Raw genomic sequence first — 23,289 nt, forward strand, 5'->3', positions numbered from 1 at the left:
TGTTTTCCCTGGCCTTGGAGCGCAATAAGTGGGCGTATCATATTCAAATAACTTGACAAGTTGACGTCATCTAGTCAGAGAAAAAGCTTCGGTCTTCTAACGATTCATAAAAATTACTCTGAGTCGACTCTTACTTTTGAAAGACAATAACTTTATATACGGTGCACTTTCATATTTCAAACTTTGCAGGATGTTTTTGTTTACTTAGATCTATGTTACACACTACATGAAAGGTAAATTTCAAAATTCCATAATAGGTGCCCTTTATTATTTAAAGTTCTACATAATTAAGGGTGTGTCCACTTTTGAGTGACAGGTGGATGGCCGCTGATGTCACTACTAGCCGTTTGTCTGCTGTTAGCCGTCACTTCTCTGCCTTGTTTGTGCTTTTTTTTCGGGATTATTTCATAATAATTTAATACACCCATTACTTCGCCCACGCCTTTGGATTCCGCCGTTGTCGCCGAGTATCGTTCGAGAGAACAACCAGCGCTGTATTCCAGTTATTCTCCTCTGTGAACATGCACTGATGGATGTCTGACAATTTCGTTGCTTTTTGGAGTTTTCAGATGTAAAAACGTCTATAGATATAAAGGCTACACTCGTTCTGTGGTACCGTTGCTCTGGAACAGATTATAATATGTTTATGTACCGTCAGATGAAATCCTGCAGGTGTGGGCGCTTTCTCCGTCCATGCAATAAATGCACATCCTTGAATGAGCGCGGATTTCTAGCGCATTTACTTAGATATATTACCTATGAAGTTCATGTTTTGACCCATTTGAGATGTGGCCAAAATCAGAATTTAAAATGGACTGAATAATAAAGCTCTCTACAAACTTGACGAGTGATGCCGCGCTGACGGACCATAGACTGTAATGAGTAACTGACATGTATGCACATAATCACGGTCACACACACACTCTCAGAGTAATATTGTAAGTTACTGCATAATACATGTCCAGCAGAATAGCTGTACAGAATCATGATACACAGTCTCACTTGTAGCTATGTCTTTTAACTATTATAATATTTCGAAGGGCACAACCAGGACCTTTTAATTGTCATTCTGATTTTAATCATCAACTGTCACTTTAGTGCGAGGCCCTATGGAGTCACTTGCTACTAGCATATAGCATTAGCTCCCAAGCCTGCGCTAACTCCATAACGTCGAGCTAGGTGGGCGTGGTTTCAGATAGCCAGGCTCCTCAGCTCCGCCTCTTTGCCCATATTCTGTTATCCGGGAGTGACGAGCGGTGACGCGAGGCCAAAATGGCGATGGCCGGCTCCGCCCACTTTAGGCTTCAAAAATGCTCTTCAGAAACCTACGGGTGACGTCACGGATACTACGTCCATATTTTTTTACAGTCTATGGTTGCAACTAACATAGTTCATCGATTCTGTGTTTCCCGAAACCAAAGTTCCAATTAACTTGCAAACAGCAAACTTGTGTGGTTGTAACTACAGCTCTCGACCTGTGGTTAGAAGCATAGTTTCTTTTTAGTATGAAGTGGATTTAAATAGATTATGCTCTTGGGCTAAAAGCAAAAAAAGCTAGCATGTAGTACAGAATAAGTATTTCAAATTGAAAAGAAAAGCACTGTTTTTGAAGAGCTTGCATGTGCTCTAGGATCCCGGGGAAACCCCAGCGTATAACATAAAGAGGGAATCAGTGAATTAATCAAACATTCAGTAAATAAAGCAAAACAACATGGGAACAGAAATGGCAAGGCAGTCTCGTGCCATTTTCAGTATTTACAGCAGTAATCTTACATTAATTTAATCTCAAACTGATTAATTAGTTTGTTGATATTATTAATTATTTACTCGCCAGCGTTTTTGAAAAAGATTGCCAGCCACCACCAGCATTTTTTATATTTTTTTTTACAAAGATTTCATGACCACCAGAATATTTTGTTGTATGACTTTGTTTTATATCTGAATATTCAATATTTCAGAAGAAAGAACAGAGCCTCTGCTTTTAAAGCTACAATATGTCATTTGTTTCGCACTAGGGTTGATTGACAATAGCGTAGATTGATGACGCAGTGAATAAGCGGAATAAAAATATGAATCATGGAACTTGCTGTCATGGTAATGGATTTTATAATGTTTATGGATGAGTGAATACATTCATGTTTTTGTTTTTTAACGTGAAATTGCAATGGCGGGGAAAGAGTTAAAGACAGTTCTGTATGCTTAAACCAACAAGGTTCAGACAACAGATTTGCAAAGTTACTATGGTTTCGGGAAACTCGTGACTATAGTTAATTTCTCCATAGATGCCTTGTACAATGGTAGTTAAGCAGAGAGTTACGAGGAATGCACCTCAGAACAGTTGGTGGGGAGTTTAGCATGTACAAAAATGTATCAATTTATTATTGTTTGGGTGATTCTCTTTATAGGGCAATACAGTGTGAGTAAAATAGTCCTCTCTTTGTCTGGTCTTGCTAAAGACTTGTGCCCTACTTGTGCTGTCAGTATGAATTGTGTGAGAGAAAACATGAAAAAAAGCAGATGTTTTGTGCAAATAACCCTGTGTTTTTCCTCCCCTCAGCATCGGAAGTGAGTCCTGCTGGATTTTTGAGGTAGAGCTCTTGACCACATGTCTCAGAGTAAAGGCTTCAAACTGAGAGAGTGTACACAAGAAAAACAGCAGCCGACATAGAGGAAATACCAGCACTGCACTGATTTAATAAAGAACTCTGAGCTAATATTGCTATTTTTGGGCAACTCTGCAGTGAAGTGGACCTGTCACCGTGAGGTCCGTTTGCCTGAGAGGAAGAGAGGCCAGTCTTGACACGCTTCTAGAAACCTTTGCTGTTTGGTAAAGTTTTTGCTTTCATTTTAGCCTTGGAATTTTGGAAGGGCATCTGGAATCAATCTATTGTCTACTAGCCATTGAGCTGTATAAATGTGTGTATTCGATCTGAAATCTGTTGCAGCTTGTAGTAGTTAGCAGTTTCCTCTGATTTTAGTTGCATGTGAAGTGGATGTGTGGCACTGCTGGTTTGCAGACAGAGAGGTAGATTGTGTTTCATGATTTGATTGGTCCACTTCCAATGTACAATGTTAAACAATCTCACTGAGATCTGCAGAAACAAGACATGCCAACATTAGTAAAAGACAGGGTGAATGGGGGAGATTATCCATATGGTGTCCTTATTAGACATGGTCAGCGCACAGATTTGGAATGGTTGAGAAGAACCAAGAGAAAACACGTAGAAATAGATCAATGGAGTGAACAGGAGTGAGTATGAGCTCTTCACAAGAACCACAGTTGTACCGCTCCCATCAAAATGACTCAGACATTTTTGCTTGTTCTATTATAGACGGAGCAGGTGCTCCTTTCTTTGTGCTGATCTATAACTGATAAACATTTCACTACTACAAAAGATTTCTCAGGGCGAATGAAAATAATGCATGGTGTTTCCTGAGGCAAGACAGGTTTAGTCATGATGTTAATAAGCTGATCCGGAAGGCTAGTTTGCGGGGTTTTTTTGTTTTAATAAAAAAAAAACACACCTTAGTAAGTGTGTAACATCCTGGCAACTACCTTAACAATGTGTCGGTGAGTTTTACATGGGCAAACATTTCTTCTGAAAAAAAAAAAATGCTGGGTTGTTTTAACCCAAATTTGGGTCAAATATGGACAAACCCAACCGTCGGGTTAACATTTTTAATTTTAAAATGTAACCCAACGGCTGGGTTTGTCCATATTTGACCCAAATTTGGGTTGAAACAACCCAGCATTTTTTAGACTGTACCATGGAACTTTGATATATATATACAATGGAACCAAATGATTGCCTTATTTGTTTACCAACAGTATTCCAAAGTAATTCAAGGACAATATTTTTATTTTTTAGTAATGGCAGAAAGAGAGGTACTGTGGCTGGTATGAAGTTCCTCTTGTTTATCACACACACATGCATAAATCTCAGGAAATAAGTAGAGCTGTTTCCCTCTTGGTCTATAAGCAGGGCAACGCTGATAATCAGTTACTGAGTAACTAATAATGAAGGCTGTTCCCGATTCTGTTCACTGGCTTTCAAGCATGTCTAGAATGCCGTTCATATTTGTCTCACTGAACCTTTTAATTATGGAACACAGTCTTGACTTGTTTCACACACCCGGCAGTTTCCTTTGGTCAGAATCAAGAATGCTAGGGCATTATATCTGTCTGTTTGCTTGGACAATCATGTTGACCAACTGCTGATCTAATTCTTGTGTTAATGTGGTTGTGTGCAAAGAAAGAACAGATAATGGAAGTTCTCTGTATGTATGTTTGACTAATTTTACATTTGTTGGAGTGTTTATCTCTTAGCTTCCTGTGTATATGTGATCTTTGTCAGGTACGTGGATTTCCAGAGCCCCAGGTCTGCTGGTTTAGGAATGGGAAGCTGCTGATAGCAGGGGATCATTACTCTATGGAACAAAGTGCTCGTGGAACCTTTAGTCTGGTGGTCCAGGAAATCCAGGATGACGATAGAGGACGTTACACCTGTGAAGCAGTCAATGATGCTGGGAGCTGCCAGGTTACCGTGGAGATCGTTGTGGAAGGTAAATAATCATCTTAATGGGCTTGAGGCTCATCTTGAGACGGTGTTCTAGTAAGATCAGGGTCAATGTTAGGGTTATGGGATAATCTACGCTGTAGATTAAGAAAAAGACGTAAATTGGGGAATATATGGCAAGGATATATATAACAGGCCCTATGTTACACATCTGCATTATACACGTCTACTGGCAAGTCTACTATCAGTCGAGTCAAAAAAAGTAGTCAAAAAGTTATTTCTATGGCACATTTAAAAGCAATAGAGTTACGCCAAAGTGCTGGACAATAAAACTCTGAGCATATTAATGTCACGATACACACACGGGGAAGACAGATCCAAGTGCAGTATGTTTATTGGGGTAATCCGTAAATCGTCATCCAGTCCATGCAAGGGTCAAAATCCAAATAGCAATCCAAAAACAAGAACACAAATAGGCACAGGAAAACACAGGGAACAGAAGTGGCGTAATAATAGAAAAGGACTCCGTGACAAACATTGAAACAACCAGGGTATATATACACACACAGAACTAACAATGAAACAGGGAACAGCTGGGAACAATGACGGGAACAATGACGAGAACAGCTGAGTGCAATGAACAGATAAGTGCAGACAAGGATTGTGGGTAATGTAGTTAACAATGACAGACACCGTGAGAAACGGGGACCTCCAGTGGACACCCGGGGAAACACAACCAGACACCGTGACATAACCCTCCTCCTACGGAGCGGCTACCAGACGCTCCAAGACCAAACAACAACAAACAAAACAAGAGTCCAGGAGGGAGGTGGAACAGTGGAGGATCAGGGGGAGGGATGGGGGGCCAGGTCCATGAAGGGGAACAGGGAAAACAGACAGTCCATCGGGCGGCCAGGGCGAAGCAGTCCATCGGGCGGCCAGGGCGAAGCAGTCCATCGGGCGGCCAGGGCGAAGCAGACAGTCCATCGGGCGGCCAGGGCGAAGCAGACAGTCCATCGGGCGGCCAGGGCGAAGCAGACAGTCCATCGGGCGGCCAGGGCGAAGCAGACAGTCCATCGGGCGGCCAGGGCGAAGCAGACGACCCCTCGGGCGGCCAGGGCGAAGGAGACGACCCCTCGGGCGGCCAGGGCGGAGACGACCCCTCGGGCGGCCAGGGCGGAGACGACCCCTCGGGCGGCCAGGGCGGAGACGACCCCTCGGGCGGCCAGGGCGGAGACGACCCCTCGGGCGACACCGGCTCAGGAACAGCAACAGACACCGGCTCAGGAACAGCAACAGACACCGGCTCAGGAACAGCAACAGACACCGGCTCAGGAACAGCAACAGACACCGGCTCAGGAACAGCAACAGACACCGGCTCAGGAACAACAACAGACACCGGCTCAGGAACAGCAACAGACACCGGCTCAGGAACAGCAACAGACACCGGCTCAGGAACAGCAACAGACACCGGCTCAGGAACAGCAACAGACACCGGCTCAGGAACAACAGCAGACACCGGCTCAGGAACAACAGCAGACACCGGCTCTGGAACAGCAGACACCACCGGCTCCGGCTCTGGAACAGCAGACACCACCGGCTCAGGGACTGGAACAGACACCACCGGCTCAGGGACTGGAAAAGACACCACCGGCTCAGGGACTGGAAAAGACACCACCGGCTCAGGGACTGGAACAGACACCACCGGCTCAGGGACCGGAACAGACACCACCGGCTCAGGGACTGGAACAGACACCACCGGCTCAGGGACTGGAACAGACACCACCGGCTCAGGGACTGGAACAGACACCACCGGCTCAGGGACTGGAACAGACACGGGCACTGGCTCAGGCTCGGCAGGCGTGACGTGAAGCTCAGGCTCGGCAGACCTGCTGTGTCTCCTCCAAGCACGCAGTACTGCTACTGCATAAAAAAGGAAGACAGCCTTCTTTGCCGTGGCAGGACTGACGGGAACAGCCTCCGGCACAGGATCAGTCTCTGCATCAGCAGACGTGACGCGAACAGTCTCTGGATTGATGGATGCTGCTCGGAGGGGACGGCCTCCGGGACGACAGCGGGCTGCTCGGAGGGGACGGCCTCCGGGACGACAGCGGGCTGCTCGGAGGGGACGGCCTCCGGGACGACAGCGGGCTGCTCGGAGGGGACGGCCTCCGGGACAACAGCGGGCTGCTCGGAGGGGACGGCCTCCGGGACGACAGCGAGCTGCTTGAGGACAGTAGTCTTTGGGGAAACTGGAGGTCTTCCTCCTCCTCCGCCGTTTCGGATGGCGATGTGCAGGCTCTGGGCTGGACAGAAACCACGGCGAACAGAGCTCTGAGCTGGGCGGAATCAGCGGCGGACGGAGCTCTGGACTGGACATCACCAGCCCAGGGTCGAAGAGGGGCCAGAGTGGAGTGTGGTGTTGGGATTCTTCTCGACCATTTCCTCTACTGCGGCCTCCACGGGTCCCGTGAAACTTGGCCAACCGGGTCCCCTCAAAAAACTGTCTTCTCTCCCGCTCGGTGGCTGGGGAAGAGACATGGACAAACATACCGCTGGATCTTGAGTTTGACGGAGTCCTTCTGTCACGATACACACGCGGGGAAGACAGATCCAAGTGCAGTATGTTTATTGGGGTAATCCGTAAATCGTCATCCAGTCCATGCAAGGGTCAAAATCCAAATAGCAATCCAAAAACAAGAACACAAATAGGCACAGGAAAACACAGGGAACAGAAGTGGCGTGATAATAGAAAAGGACTCCGTGACAAACATTGAAACAACCAGGGTATATATACACACACAGAACTAACAATGAAACAGGGAACAGCTGGGAACAATGACGGGAACAATGACGAGAACAGCTGAGTGCAATGAACAGATAAGTGCAGACAAGGATTGTGGGTAATGTAGTTAACAATGACAGACACCGTGGGGAACGGGGACCTCCAGTGGACACCCGGGGAAACACAACCAGACACCGTGACAATTAAAAGAAAGCATTTAAGGAAAACATGCAGCGTAAACATAAAACCCTTTAACTAATCTTAGACATTTTTACTGACAAAAACGGTGAATAAGAAAATAATCTTTCAAAAACAAGAGCAGTTGGTTCTGATGGTGTGTTTTAGAGATTGAAGATGTTAGGTAGAATGTCCAAGCTGCTCTTTTCCATTACATACAGTGTGGCTGTCAAGTTCACAAAAGGAACCATGAAAATGTCAACATGACTTGGGTGTTTATTCAGGTTTATGCAATTATTTATCAAATTATGCATGCTGATATTCACATCATCTCAAGAGGTTTAATAGCAATGACTCCAAATGCAGGTAATTCTTGTGATTCTTTGAATTCTTGAAACATTTGTTGTGTTAAAGGGGACCTATTATGCCCCTTTTCACAAGATGTAATATAAGTCTCTGATGTCCCCAGAGTGTGTATGTGAATTTTTAGCTCAAAACACCCCGCAGATAAGTTTTTACAGCATGTTTAAATCGTCACCTTTTGGGGCTCAGAAAGCTGCACGCTAAAGCCGCATTCTGAAAACAGGTCGTTGGGAGACACTGCTTATGATTTATGGGGATTTAAAAAAAAGGAGTGAGTGGATTTTTATCACTGTAGGGTGGTTGTGTACACACACTGCCAACACACATTTATGTCCAAACACCATACAAAAGTGAATTTTGCATAATAGGTCCCCTTTAAGCTATTTCAGTTACTTTGATTTGTTTGTTGCAAACAACGGAAAGTCTGTAAATTCTGCCAATAAACTTGATTTGCAATGGGGAATGAATAATTTTGATTACAACTGTACTTTACAACTGTAAAAGTTTACATTACGGTGTAATGCATTTCTCATTTTCCACTTTTTACCTGCAGTAAAAGTGTTCACAGTCAAAGATGCAGCACTACATCTGTACTGATTTATAGACTAATAAATGCTTAATAAACTTCCTCCAGCATACTTCACAAAAACACAAACATATGGAGCCATTCAAGTATTTACAACTAGCAGCAGATAATAGCAGCTGTTGCATGTTTATGAAGGAAGGAGAGAAAGGAAAGGGGACATATGTGCTTTTTATGTTTCTAATGAATTCTGTGTGTTTATGGATGAGTGTATACATTGTGTTTGGAGCTTCATGAATAACCTTTTCCATCCCACACAGGAAATGCTGTGAAAAAATACAGTCTTCCTTCCTCCAACAGAGCAGGGTGAGATACACACTGTCCCAAAAGCACCACACAAGGACATTTCATGTATGAATATGAAATACACAACATGCCATATCATTTTGGTAGTTAGTTATACATTGTTTACTGTTACTGTTTTTGTTCATTCCTTTTTTTCAATTATCATCATGATTCACAAGTCGTAGTCAATTCTTAGCTTAAAATCAAATGTATTGTTGCGCTTCATCTTGGAGCTGGTTGGTAATGAAAAAACATCTGACAAAAATTGATAAGCTATGAAATTTCTGTCAAATATGCATTCTCAATTCATATTTTGGCCATTCCTGCCTGGCACCTGAGGACACAATTGAGCTAATTTGAAAAGAAACCGCATGTGCTTGCAATACATGTATGTTCCTGGGTTTAGTCGTGTGAATCAGAAGCATTACAGTACATACATTTTCTCTCTTTTGTCACCAGCGGATCTATGGGTGTTCCTGCAGTAGAGAATAGACCCAGTATCTGGGGTGAAAGCCCCCCGAAGTTTGTGACTAAACCTTCTCGCCTGTATCTCAAAGTTGGACAGAGTGGCAAATTCTCTGCCAAGATCACGGGGCGACCCCAGCCACTGGTGCAGTGGTGTAAGGTGAGACATGATTAACTAATATTTAAAAATCACAGTGTGGGTCAAGTGCAGGTAGTGTGGGAATATTCATTCCCCGTGTTTCCCCTGTCAGGGAGAAGATAAGATCCAGCCATCGGATCATTATAACATATTTGAGAGATCAGGAATGCATTTCCTGGAGATCCGCCATGTGTGCTCAGAGGACGCTGGCATGTACACCTGTCTGGTGGCCAACAGTGCTGGGAAAGCCTCTGCAACTGCTGAACTCATTGTACAAGGTGAGAAATACCATATCATTTACAACAAGGGTTGTAAATGCAGAATTCATTGACATTATTGCTGCTTTATAGCTCACAATTGCAACTTTATTTCTCATATTTTTTTTAATAATTCTCATTGTATGAATATTACATTTCACAATTGCGAAAAAAAAGAGGGCCACCAATGAGGCTTGTTGGATCATATTTTCCACAGATGTCAGGGCAGGAACTATAGCAATATGCATTTCATTAATGTCTTAATATTATACAGCTAAAAAATTAAATAAAATAAAAGTCTGAAATTCCGATGGTTTATTCTGTTGATCTGTTGCAGATGGAGACACTGAGACAGTCATGTAAGTAAAGTCTTCTTCTTTTTTCTTTTGACTTTTTTCTTTTCTTTTAAGATCTAAAAAGAAATTAATAGAAGCCTACTTTTAATAAATCTTTCCACCATTATGTCCAATGCGCATGAGTTGAAGACTTGTCATGTCTTTGGCCTAGAAAAATCTGTTTTAATCTACATGTGGAATCATATAACTGGCTGAATGCAGTATTTGTATAGCATCAAGCTCTTTTGCGTATATTTTGTGTGATGCTACATCACACAATGTCTGTGTAAAGTCCAAGATTACAGTCATATTAGCCAAGATACACAAAGAATAAAAAAGAAATATGGGCAAAATTCACTACAAACATCAATGTGCTTTATTATGAAAATATTTTCTTTATGCAAAATAAATAATAAAAATCTGCTCTTTTTGTCGTAATAGCTAGATGTTTCCTTGTGAGATATTCCCTCTAATGCAGGGGTTTTTAATCTTTTAAATGTCATGAGCCACCAAATATGATCATCCTCATTTGAGGGACTCCCATCATAAAATTGAAAAGCCATCTATATAAAGACCCAATTTATACTGTGAATATGTGTATATATGTTTGTTCCAAGAACGTTTTCCTAAATGGTAGGATAACATTCTCGAAAAACATTCTAAAAATGTTCAGCGAAAAACATTCTCATAAAGTTTTTAGTGGGAAGTTTCCCAGCGGGCACTGGACGTGGACTACTGAACTCCACTAACCGCATTACCAGCTTCACTTATTACTAACCAGTTTGACTTGATTTCTGTCCTCAGAAGTTCTACTTGAGGATTAGAGGTTTAGATGTTGACGCTTTGTTGAAAATATTTTGTTTGATGTCACCATTATGTGACTTATTTAGTGTTTGCTGTAGATGAGCTCTTGTCCCTTGACTTTTAAACATTAGTTTTTCTCTGGCTAATAATAATCTTGCTTTCGGGGGCGTATCCCTGCTGTTTGGGAACACAGTCGTGTAGGACAGTTCTGGAAGGTAATTATACCGAAACGCTTTGTCAACAGACTTTGATCAGGCATTTTAGAACAACTTTAACAGCATTTCAGAAGCTGTGCAAAAAGATCGGTCGTTTGTCCAGTTATGCCGTTCCATCGCAAAGTCACATGTTTTTTTTTGGATGCGCATTTATTTAATGTATTCGGTAAATGTGTTTCCATCGTAGTTTATGCGCATGTTTTCTTAATCGAATAAAAATCCAACTCAAGCGATCGCATTTTTAGAATTCATGCGCATCTTGGCATTTCCATCCAGCATCCCAAAAATATACATAAAAATACCAACCACATAAAAATGGGTGGGTGGAAACACAGCAACAAGACTGTTCACTTGACTTTAGGATCTTTCTTTCCTTAGCGTCCCCAAACGATGTCAGGATCCGGTCAAGCACAGCACCAACGGTCTTGACATTGAACAGAAAACTTCTAGCCCATCTGTCCGAACCGTAACTACAGAAACACGCACACCACTGTCCACTACCATTGTAGTCAGTGTTCCCCCCATGACCAGAACTGACACACCAACAATAACATCAACCCTATCCTCACAACCCATCAGCAAATCCACAGATGGAAGATCACCAGCTAGTGACAAGACATCAAACTTTGTCAATGTGAGAAGTCAAAACATTGTAAAGATTGAGTCGCATGGCACGAAGAGAGTTTCGGATAGGTTCAGAGCTCCAGGACAGATGCATGAACCGTCACGGGTGGAGTCCAGCAGAGACAACAGCCAACAAACCAGAGAGCGCAACATGGATGTCCTAGAAACTCTGCCCAGTTTTGACTATCAGCCTCACAGCCAAGAGGTCATGCAGGGAGAAAAGGTCACGTTCAGATGCCAAGGTGAGTCTAGTGAACTGAAGTGACTGGTCTGGGATCAAATATAGAGTTTTGTCAGTACTAGTATTTAATTCCGATCTTGAATGCTGATTGGTCAATGCTGATTGGTCAATGCTGCTTTGATGTGACCAGCTGCTGTCTATACCACTGTTCACATTTCTTGACTTTATCCTCTGGAGGAAAAGTGACACTTCATGAATGCGCATAATTGTATTGAATGCAGTTGTAGTAATCTTCAAATAAATATGAAATATATTTGGAAAAATAAACTGTACTTCATTAAATAAAATTGTACTCATAGAGACTATGTTTCACAATATGTGATATTTTCAAATTAAAAGGTTTAAAGTAGAGTATGTTTTAATAGGCAAGGCAAGGCAAGGCAAGTTTATTTATATAGCACATTTCATACACAGTGGTAATTCAAAGTGCTTTACATAGAAGAAATAAAAATAAAAATAATTACATAGATAATAAAATAAATAAGAATAATTAAAACAGTTTACAAAATAAAATACAGTGCAAACAGTCGGACGAACAGTGGCACAGTGCTCATTCAGTAAATGCAAAGCTAAACAGTGGTAATTTAAAGTGCTTTACATAGAAGAAATTAAAATAATCAAAAGAAATAAGAATAATTAAAACCGTGTCTGAGATGGAAGTGATTGAGCAGGTTTGCGGTGCCACTGGACCTACAATCCAGGGACGTCCTCTGCTGGGGTGGTGTCTCACACCAGTATAGCCCAATGGGGCCCCCACAGAGCACGTTTCACTTTTGCTGTTTTAAACAAACAGCGAACCTCTATACTCTCCGTAGTATAGATAATCTTCACTCGCCTCGTCGGAGTGAAGCTCTCCCGTTCCCCTTCAAAATCTCTTCCAATCAGACAGCCCTGATAATTAATAATCACCCCTATCTGAGATGGAAGCGATTGAGCAGGTTTGCGGTGCCACTGGACCTAATCCAGGGACGTCCTCTACTGGGGTGGTGTCTTACACCAGTATAGCCCAATGGGGCCCCCATAGAGCACGTTTCACTTTTGCTGTTTTAAACAAACAGCGAACCTCTATACTCTCCGTAGTATAGATAATCTTCACTCGCCTCGTCGGAGTGAAGCTCTCCCGTTCCCCTTCAAAATCTCTTCCAATCAGACAGCCCTAAAAATTAATAAAATCTTCCTGAATCACAGTTTGGAAAATAAAATAAAAAAAATAAAATACAGTGCAAACAGTCGGACGTATTTTATATCGACCGGTAGCTATTATAGATCTTTCTTTTAAAAGGATCTTCTTACGACTTACATGTATCAACTTTCTTTTCTCTTTCAATCTTCTTACGACTTACCATCTATCAACTTCCTTTTCTCTTTCAATCTTCTTACGACTTCCCTGTATCAACTTTCTATTCTCTTTCAATCTTCTTACGACTTGCCATCTATCAACTTCCTTTTCTCTTTCAATCTTCTTACGACTTCCCTGTATCAACTTTCTATTCTCTTTCAATCTTCTTACGACTTCCCTGTATCAACTTTCTATTCTCTTTCAATCTTCTTACGACTTCCCTGTATCAACTTCCTTTTCTCTTTCAATCTTCTTACGACTTCCCTGTATCAACTTTCTATTCTCTTTCAATCTTCTTTCAATCTTCTTACGACTTACCATCTATCAACTTCCTTTTCTCTTTCAATCTTCTTACGACTTACCATCTATCAACTTCCTTTTCTCTTTCAATCTTCTTACTTACCATCTATCAACTTTCTATTCTCTTTCAATCTTCTTACGACTTCCCTGTATCAACTTCCTTTTCTCTTTCAATCTTCTTACGACTTCCCTGTATCAACTTTCTATTCTCTTTCAATCTTCTTACGACTTGCCATCTATCAACTTCCTTTTCTCTTTCAATCTTCTTACGACTTCCCTGTATCAACTTTCTATTCTCTTTCAATCTTCTTACGACTTCCCTGTATCAACTTTCTATTCTCTTTCAATCTTCTTACGACTTCCCTGTATCAACTTTCTTTTCTCTTTCAATCTTCTTACTTACCATCTATCAACTTCTATCAACTTCCTTTTCTCTTTCAATCTTCTTACGACTTACCATCTATCAACTTCCTTTTCTCTTTCAATCTTCTTACGACTTCCTTGTATCAACTTTCTATTCTCTTTCAATCTTCTTACGACTTGCCATCTATCAACTTCCTTTTTTCTTTCAATCTTCTTACGACTTCCCTGTATCAACTTTCTATTCTCTTTCAATCTTCTTACGACTTCCCTGTATCAACTTTCTATTCTCTTTCAATCTTCTTACGACTTCCCTGTATCAACTTTCTATTCTCTTTCAATCTTCTTACGACTTCCCTGTATCAACTTTCTATTCTCTTTCAATCTTCTTACGACTTCCCTGTATCAACTTCCTTTTCTCTTTCAATCTTCTTACGACTTCCCTGTATCAACTTTCTATTCTCTTTCAATCTTCTTTCAATCTTCTTACGACTTACCATCTATCAACTTCCTTTTCTCTTTCAATCTTCTTACGACTTACCATCTATCAACTTCCTTTTCTCTTTCAATCTTCTTACTTACCATCTATCAACTTTCTATTCTCTTTCAATCTTCTTACGACTTCCCTGAATCAACTTTCTTTTCTCTTTCATTTACTTGCACATTCTTTTCACTTTCCTTAGCCCAGCATTCACATTCTTAGCTCTTTCTCAGACTAAAACTTTAATATCGAACAGTGGCACAATGCTCATTCAGTAAATGCAAAGCTAAACAGATGTGTTTTGAGTCTGGATTTGAATGTGGCTACTGTAGGAGCACACCTGATCTCTTCTGGAAGCTGGTTCCAGCTGCGGCTGGCATAATGGCTAAAAGCGGACTCTCCTTGCTTTGAGTGAACCCTTGGTATTTCTAGTTGATGTGATCCTAATGATCTGAGTGATCTGTTGGGTTTATATTCAGTGAGCATATCTGCAATGTATTTAGGTCCTAGGCCATTAAATGATTTATATACCAGTAATAATACTTTAAAATTAATCCTAAATGTGACTGGAAGCCAGTGTAAAGACCTGAGGACTGGTGTGATGTGTTCAAATTTTCTGGTTCTGCTCAGGATCCTGGCAGCAGCGTTCTGTACGAGCTGCAACTGTCTTATGGTCTTTTTGGGAAGGCCAGTAAGGAGTCCATTACAATAATCCACCCTGCTGGTGATGAAAGCATGCACAAGTTTTTCTAAGTCCTGACTGGAAACAAAGCATCTAATTCTTGCAATATTTTTCAGATGATAATATGCTGATTTGGTAATATTTTGTATTATTTAAAGTACACACATTTGTATGTGTTGAGTAATGTATTAATGCACATGTAAAGTCTTGAATACAATTTGAACTGTAGTGGCTTATTTAATATATATAAAGTTAGTATATTTTAAATGTACTAAATTGCAACTTCATCGTTATTTTTGTGTATTAAAAAAACACAACATACATGTTTCAATAGAAATGACATTAAAGTATATTTTAGTTTACCATAAATGTCAGTACATTCGGCAGTTACCCTTAACCAGATTTCAAACACAATAGAACTAATTATAAATTGACATGTATAAAGATGAAATACAGAGAGAAATGTAGTTAAGTTCTACTTAAGTGGGTCAAAAAACACTCTATAAAGTTAACGTTTAAAAGTGCATTTAATATAAATGTATACTATAAATCATTTTCATTTAATTGCAATTAAGTGTCTGAAAACATTACTTTGAGTTTGCACTAAAGTATTTAAATTTTAAATATATTGTTTCTGTAATAAGTACTCTTTTTAATAGTATGCTAAAGTGTACTTCTTCGTTTGGTCAGCACAAATAAAAAATATATATACATATTTGTAATATATTCCTTAATATTTTTTTATGTATAGTAACCCTTTCATGAAAACAATAAAGCACCGAAGACTCTCATACAAGTCTCAGTCATAATACAAGTCTTGAGAAGGTCTTGCATATGAACATTTATGATCTTTAGGTTAAGATTTTTGTCCTTAAATCTTAGCTTATGATTTTAATATTCTGCAATTATTATTATAATAATAAGTAGGTTCTTTGCTGGGGAAACAAATGTATACAAATGAAAATTTGACATTTGAATTTGCAGTAGCCTACAATATGTAAGAAGAACTGTAGATGTTGCGCAAAGCTGTGTAAAGTTATGTAGATGTTGTTAAATGTGTGATCTCATTCTTTGCTCTCTCAGTGTCGGGGTCTCCAGTGCCAACAGTGAGCTGGGTGAAAGATGGTGCTCCTCTCAGACAGAGATCAGGCGTCAGCACACGCCAGGAGGGCAGTCTGCATGTCCTGTGTCTGGAGAACGCTCACATTACTGACACGGGACAGTATGGCTGCACTGCTACCAACAAAAAAGGAAAGACTGCAGTCCACTGGAGTCTGACTGTCAAGCGTAAGAATTGAGTACTCATTTTCTACATTCCTGGATTGCCATTTAACCTGTTAGCCCTCCCCACACACATACACACCTTTTGAAAAACAAACAAACAAACAAACAAGAAATGGCATAGGCATAAGGGCGTATGTTACTGGAAATGAGTTTGCATGTAATATCTTTATGGGGGAAAAACAAACTAAATTGGCATTGTTGCAGTCTAGAAATGCAGTGCAGCTAAAGTCACAGACCTGATCACCTCTAATTATTTCTAGCGACTTTCTATTCACACTGTTTTAATCCCTCGTTTCTTTGACCAAACTTCTCACTTCACCTTCTTTGGCTTTGTATCAAATGACCTTCTTAAAAAAAAGAACATAGATTCAGACATTCCAATATTCTTTACTTTTCAAAATAAGTCATAAAACATAATCGCTCCTGTTAAGAGGTGCATGAGGGCTAGCTAGCATATTAGCTTAGCACAGCATCAAAACAAAATTCTTAAAGGCTTAAAGAACCCAGATAAACCATATAAACCATAGGCCTATGTGATGCGATCTGGGAAAACCCACCACATGGTAAAATTTGACATATTACAGGTTTTGATACCATATTAAAGCTGTTTTCAAGCCCTTTACAAATCTGTTTTTATTTCTTTTATCGTTTGTCTGTAACAAAAGTTATGGTCATCTGAAGTCGGCTGATCGCTATGATTTTCAGAAACGGAATTTTGAGAAAAACAGATTTAATTAACTGTCCGTCCTTCTAGCGGCGCTCTTTTTTTATTGCCTTTTTTTCATATTACATATTTTAGTATAAACATAGATTAGGTATCATTCGAAAACTTATGAACTCAAAATTCATCCTGTGAAAACCGTTTTGAAATTGGATGATTGAGAGGCGAGCAAGATCTTTTAAGCAAGCAGCTACTTGACTCCGTTGTTCTCTTGTGCTCTGCTCCGCATCACACAATAACGTTGGATAAAAATAAATAAATAAAAACTTGCGTGCCCTTGTAGTTTACACAGGACTGGCGGGACCTTTCTGTTATGTGGTTTATTTTGATAGGTGAACTGTCTTTGTAGTGTTAAGAGAAGGAGAGCTGTGCGCGATTAAGTTTTTTTGCACCTCCGCTCCGCCGTGCATGTTCTTAAAGAGAAAGACACAGTCTTTTTAGCTTGCCACTATAAAACGCCATTTTTCTGCACTAAACTAGCGAATTTTCCTCAGATATATTCAGAGATGATAGACAAGATGTTATAGAATAATAATTTAATGAAAACCCAATTTTGACAAAAAACTGACATTCGATCTATTTTTAGATATTACTGAAAACGTGCCAGTGCGACATCCGACGGGTTTTCCCAGATCGCATCACATATCATCACAATCGTGTGTTTATTGTCTTCATGTTCCATTCCATCAGTCAAGGCGTATTTATCTGCATGTTAATCAGCTGCACGAGAGAATGTCTAATAAGGGGAGAACTGTGACTCTCATTAAACTTCCAGCTTCTGAACTGGTTGCAGTTCCACTCTGGCTCCACATGAGGGCGCTCACAGGACGAGTGCAGAATGAATGGAGGTCTATGGAGCTATACCCCTCAAAATCCACTTTTCTCAGGATATCATTTTTTGTCTAGTAATTTGAATGTCGTATTCAAAAGGAGATGCAAAGAAATTACACATTGCTGGGTGTTAGATTTTTTAGAGTCACTTATTTGCTTTAAAAAGTTTTTCAAAATGTCAAAGACGTCATACACATCGTACGACCAGAGATACTGCTTTACGGCAATCCTTCAGTCACTTGGTGCTTTCGCGCTCTGCACTTTATTTTCTCTCGAGGCATCGACAACACAGCGGACACAGGTAAATACACAACACAGCTGACACAGGTAAACACACAACACAGCTGACACAGGTAAACACACAACACAGCTGACACAGGTAAATAAACAACACAGCTGACACAGGTAAACACACAATACAGCTGACACAGGTAAACACACAACACAGCGGACACAGGTAAACACAACACAGCGGACACAGGTAAACACAACACAGCGGACACAGGTAAACACACAACACAGCGGACACAGGTAAATACACAACACAGCGGACACAGGTAAATACACAACACAGCGGACACAGGTAAACACACAACACAGCTGACACAGGTAAACACACAACACAGCTGACAGAGGTAAACACACAACACAGCGGACACAGGTAAATACACAACACAGCTGACACAGGTAAACACACAACCCAGCGGACACAGGTAAACACACAACACAGCTGACACAGGTAAACACACAACACAGCGGACACAGGTAAACACACAACACAGTGGACACAGGTAAACACACAACACAGCGGACACAGGTAAACACACATCACAGCGGACACAGTTAAACACACAACACAGCTGACACAGGTAAACACACAACCCAGCGGACACAGGTAAACACACAACACAGCTGACACAGGTAAACACACAACACAGCGGACACAGGTAAACACACAACACAGCGGACACAGGTAAACACACAACACAGCGGACACAGGTAAACACACATCACAGCGGACACAGTTAAACACACAACACAGCTGACACAGGTAAACACACAACCCAGCGGACACAGGTAAACACACAACACAGCTGACACAGGTAAACACACAACACAGCGGACACAGGTAAACACACATCACAGCGGACACAGTTAAACACACAACACAGCTGACACAGGTAAACACACAACCCAGCGGACACAGGTAAACACACAACACAGCTGACACAGGTAAACACACAACACAGCTGACACAGGTAAACACACAACACAGCAGACACAGGTAAACACACAACACAGCGGACACAGGTAAACACACAACACAGCGGACACAGGTAAACACACAACACAGCGGACACAGGTAAACACACAACACAGCTGACATAGGTAAACACACAACACAGCGGACACAGGTAAACACACAACACAGCGGACACAGGTAAACACACAACACAGCGGACACAGGTAAACACACAACACAGCTGACACAGGTAAACACACAACACAGTGGACACAGGTAAACACACAACACAGCTGACACAGGTAAACACACAACACAGCTGACACAGGTAAACACACAACACAGCGGACACAGGTAAACACACAACACAGCGGACACAGGTAAACACACAACACAGCGGACACAGGTAAACACACAACACAGCTGACATAGGTAAACACACAACACAGCGGACACAGGTAAACACACAACACAGCGGACACAGGTAAACACACAACACAGCGGACACAGGTAAACACACAACACAGCTGACACAGGTAAACACACAACACAGTGGACACAGGTAAACACACAACACAGCTGACACAGGTAAACACACAACACAGCGGACACAGGTAAACACAACACAGCGGACACAGGTAAATACACAACACAGCGGACACAGGTAAACACACAACACAGCTGACACAGGTAAACACACAACACAGCGGACACAGGTAAACACAACACAGCTGACACAGGTAAACACACAACACAGCGGACACAGGTAAACACACAACACAGCTGACACAGGTAAACAACACAGCTGACACAGGTGAACACACAACACAGCGGACACAGGTAAATACACGTGCTAGAAGAGTTTTTGCTAGAAGACATTCTGGTCCCGCTTCGGATGCCACGATGCCATCAAGCGGTATCTCTGGTCATAATCAGTCCTTCACTGACCAATCAGCGTTCATTAGCAGAATGCTAGCATGTTATGGGCAACAACAACTCAACCTGTAAGAAATCGAAAGGACATAAGTACTCGTTCATTCAACTTTCGACCTATAACCCATGTTGAACTTGCAAAACCTACAATCAAATCGGGTGAAAGAGACAAATTTAGCCGTCTAGCTCCATAGACTCCCATTCGTTTTGCACTCGGGCGATCGCCCCCAGTGGAACTCTGGTGGAACTACAACCAAAATTCGGTACAATAGGACTTAATAGGGAGTGGCCAGGCTCTCCGTAGTGGCCAGGCTCTCCGGGCTCTGGCTGCACTGATCTCTGGATGCCTTTGTCCAAATAATGGATTTCCTGGAACGTCATAAGATTTATGACTATCTCACTTGTGGACTTTAAACGGGAGGGCGCCCTCTGGCTTACAGTCTGAATTAAGTGTTTAGCAGTCCATAATGCTCACATTGCCTCATTTTGAGGAAATATTTATTTAAATATAACTTACAGGAGTTTTTTTTTTCCTCAATGGATGCGGCTAAGGCTCATATTTTATATTAATGGTATCGACACAAATTAAGAAATTAGTGTTACAATAAGATTATTATAGTAAAACAAAGGACAAAAATGTAAGCTTGAGTATTAGACCTTTTTTAATAATGTATTTTTTGTCAAGTTAATTGCATTCTTTTACATTAAAATGAACAGTAACTTTTAACTAATGTAAACAAAGAACGCCTCAGTGCGGGTTAAAAGGTATAATAACAAAAACAAAATCTTTATAAGATCATTACATGTTAAGCAGTGACATCACTGTCCTGTATTGTGCCATGCTTTTAGATTTTCCTAATTTAGATAATTCTCATTTTTATGAGCTCATAATTCATACATGGATTATACATTAACATGGTCCTTCAGAAATCATTATAATATGCTGATGTGGTGCAATGTTGAAAACAGTGTTGCTACTTAATGTTTTTGTGAAAACCGCTATAAAAAAAATGTCTGGATTATTTGATGATTAGAAAGTTCACAAGTCTTTACTGTCTCTTTTGATCAATTTAATGTGTCCTTTCTGAATAAAAGTATGTTACACTTTATTTTAAGGTGTCCTTGTTACAGTGTTATTAAATAAAGACTAAATAAAATGATGCACTTACTAAATAATTAAGAGTTAGGGTTTGGTTTAGAGTTAGTCGCTTGTACATATGCATAATTAACTGTTATTTGGTTAGGTATTCATTTCTTTAAAAAAAAAATATATATATATATATATATATATATAATATTTTAACCTAATTGAAAGCCTTGATGGGAAAGTTGATGGACATGTTATTTGTCAATAACAGTAATTTATAAATAATAATAATAATAAAGTTATTACTATTATTAGTCTGGCAGTGCCACCTATTGGTGAAACCAATTGCTTTCAGATGCTTTGTGGTTTTAAATGCCCAATTATATGTGTGTTCATGTTCATATATGTGTGTTGTAGGTGCGAGGGTGGAGGCTAAAGCCCCGGTGTTCAGCTCTACTCTGAAAGACTGTTCGCTATCAGAGGGACAGGACTTTATCCTGCAGTGCTCAGTCGAGGGCAGACCACTGCCCGAGCTCTCCTGGATGCACAATGGTGAGATGACGCACTGTTTGAGCGAGACATCCAATTATCATCGATCCAGTAATTCTCATTTGCGAGTCACTTTAGGTAAAAGCATCTGCTAAATGAATACATGTAAATGTATCCGCCCCTAAATATCACATAAAACAGGGTTAATATAATTAAATAAAAGTACAAATGAGATCAAATTATCTCTTTTACAAGAGAGACCTGGCCAAGGTAGCAGCCATGCGCTCTCACAATTGAAATACTCACAATTATACATATATAATACACATTACAAAAACACACAACAAAAATGAAGGGAACTCAGATGCATATTGGTGTGTATATTTGGTTTATTATATTAAATGAGTGGAATAACACGAGTAAAAAGCTCTCTCTGGGGATGAAGTTAAAGGGATAGTTAACCCAAAAATATTGTCATCATTTATTACTCATCCTCAAGTTGTTCTGAATCTGTATGAATTTCTGGTAACACTTTATTTTGATGGTCCCTTTTGAACATGCTGTTGTTGATATAAAGTCAGTAACTTTGCAACTATATGACAACTAACTCTCATTAGAGTATAAGTAGACTTTCTGCTTAATATCTGCAAACACTTTATGATGGTCTTAATCCTAACCCTATCAGTCTACTAACACTCAACTAACACGCTAATGAGAGTTAGTAGACAACGAGTTTACTCGCGTTACTTAGTCAACAGAATGTGTTAAAGGGACCATCAAAATAAAGTGAAACAAATGTATTTGTTCTGCTGAACACAAAAGGAGATATTTTGAAGAATATGGGTAATTAAACCGCTAATGGGACCTTTGACTTCCATCGTATAATTCATACAGCTTTGGGACAACTTGAGGGTGAGTAAATTATGACTGAATTTTCACTTTTGGGTGAACTATCCTCTTACGCTACTTCTTTATAACCAGTAGAGGGCAATTAGTGTTGCTGTTTTAGTGCTGGTTTCAAAAACCTAAAAAAAAGAGGAGAAAGTAGCCTACTGGGCAAAAAAACATGAAATGTTTGATTTGACCCTCTGAATGTTCTTGATGGAATGCCATGGAGTGATACATCTCATGTCTGAGACAGAAGGGTTAGTACGTTTGTGTTTGTTTGTATCACTCTGTTCTCTGTGAAGCTAAAATAGGCTGAATTTATTTTTAGCCTATAACTGTTGTCCATGTGAAATGCAACTACATCTTAAGTCTTATAGCTGAGTTTTCATAGCAACAATTGCATTGTACAATTGGATTGTATAGCCATTTTAATTGCTGGGTTAGAGCCTGAATAATGATATCGAGCCTACCACCTTCAAAACAACACATCATTAATCCAAAATGTAACATCTGAAAACTACATAAAACAATCCTACAAGTTCTGTCCATCAATTCATTGTCCAAACCGCTAGACCTATGCCTATCCCAGCATCTCGGGCTAAAAGGCCGAGAAACATCTTAGATGGATGACAAGTGTGGGAATGTTGTGGAATGTATCTTTACTGTTATATCTCAAACACAATGCTTCTGTTTAATTGTTACATGTTCTGAAGAAAATATCAGTGAAAAACTCACCCCATAAATGCTAGTGTTTTCTGGGGGATTGGCTGGTTGCTATGTGGTTGGTCATTGCTGGATCTGTGTTCTGGGTCGTTACTAGGGCATTGCTAGAGAGTTGCTAAGGAGTTTGGAGTGGTTATT

General features: G+C 40.5%; 1 protein-coding gene across 5 annotated transcripts in view; it reads left to right on the top strand.

Moving 5' to 3' along the window:
* The window catches only part of mylka (myosin, light chain kinase a), a 124,472-nt gene that overhangs the window by 46,006 nt on the left and 55,177 nt on the right, over nt 1–23,289 (top strand). For 4 of the 5 annotated variants that reach the window (XM_079619835.1, XM_079619837.1, XM_079619839.1 and 1 more), the window contains 8 exons: nt 4,356–4,563; nt 8,686–8,731; nt 9,170–9,335; nt 9,427–9,592; nt 9,909–9,930; nt 11,304–11,791; nt 16,036–16,239; nt 21,469–21,603. In XM_079619835.1, the coding sequence (XP_079475961.1) occupies nt 4,356–4,563; nt 8,686–8,731; nt 9,170–9,335; nt 9,427–9,592; nt 9,909–9,930; nt 11,304–11,791; nt 16,036–16,239; nt 21,469–21,603 (1,435 nt within the window). Of the gene's footprint in view, nt 1–2,590; nt 2,828–4,355; nt 4,564–8,685; nt 8,732–9,169; nt 9,336–9,426; nt 9,593–9,908; nt 9,931–11,303; nt 11,792–16,035; nt 16,240–21,468; nt 21,604–23,289 lie in introns of those variants that run through there. The other variant, XM_079619838.1, reaches the window with a different exon arrangement.

Source organism: Phoxinus phoxinus, assembly GCF_949152265.1.
Source record: "Phoxinus phoxinus genome assembly, chromosome: 7".
In the NCBI taxonomy this organism is placed as follows: domain Eukaryota; kingdom Metazoa; phylum Chordata; class Actinopteri; order Cypriniformes; family Leuciscidae; genus Phoxinus; species Phoxinus phoxinus.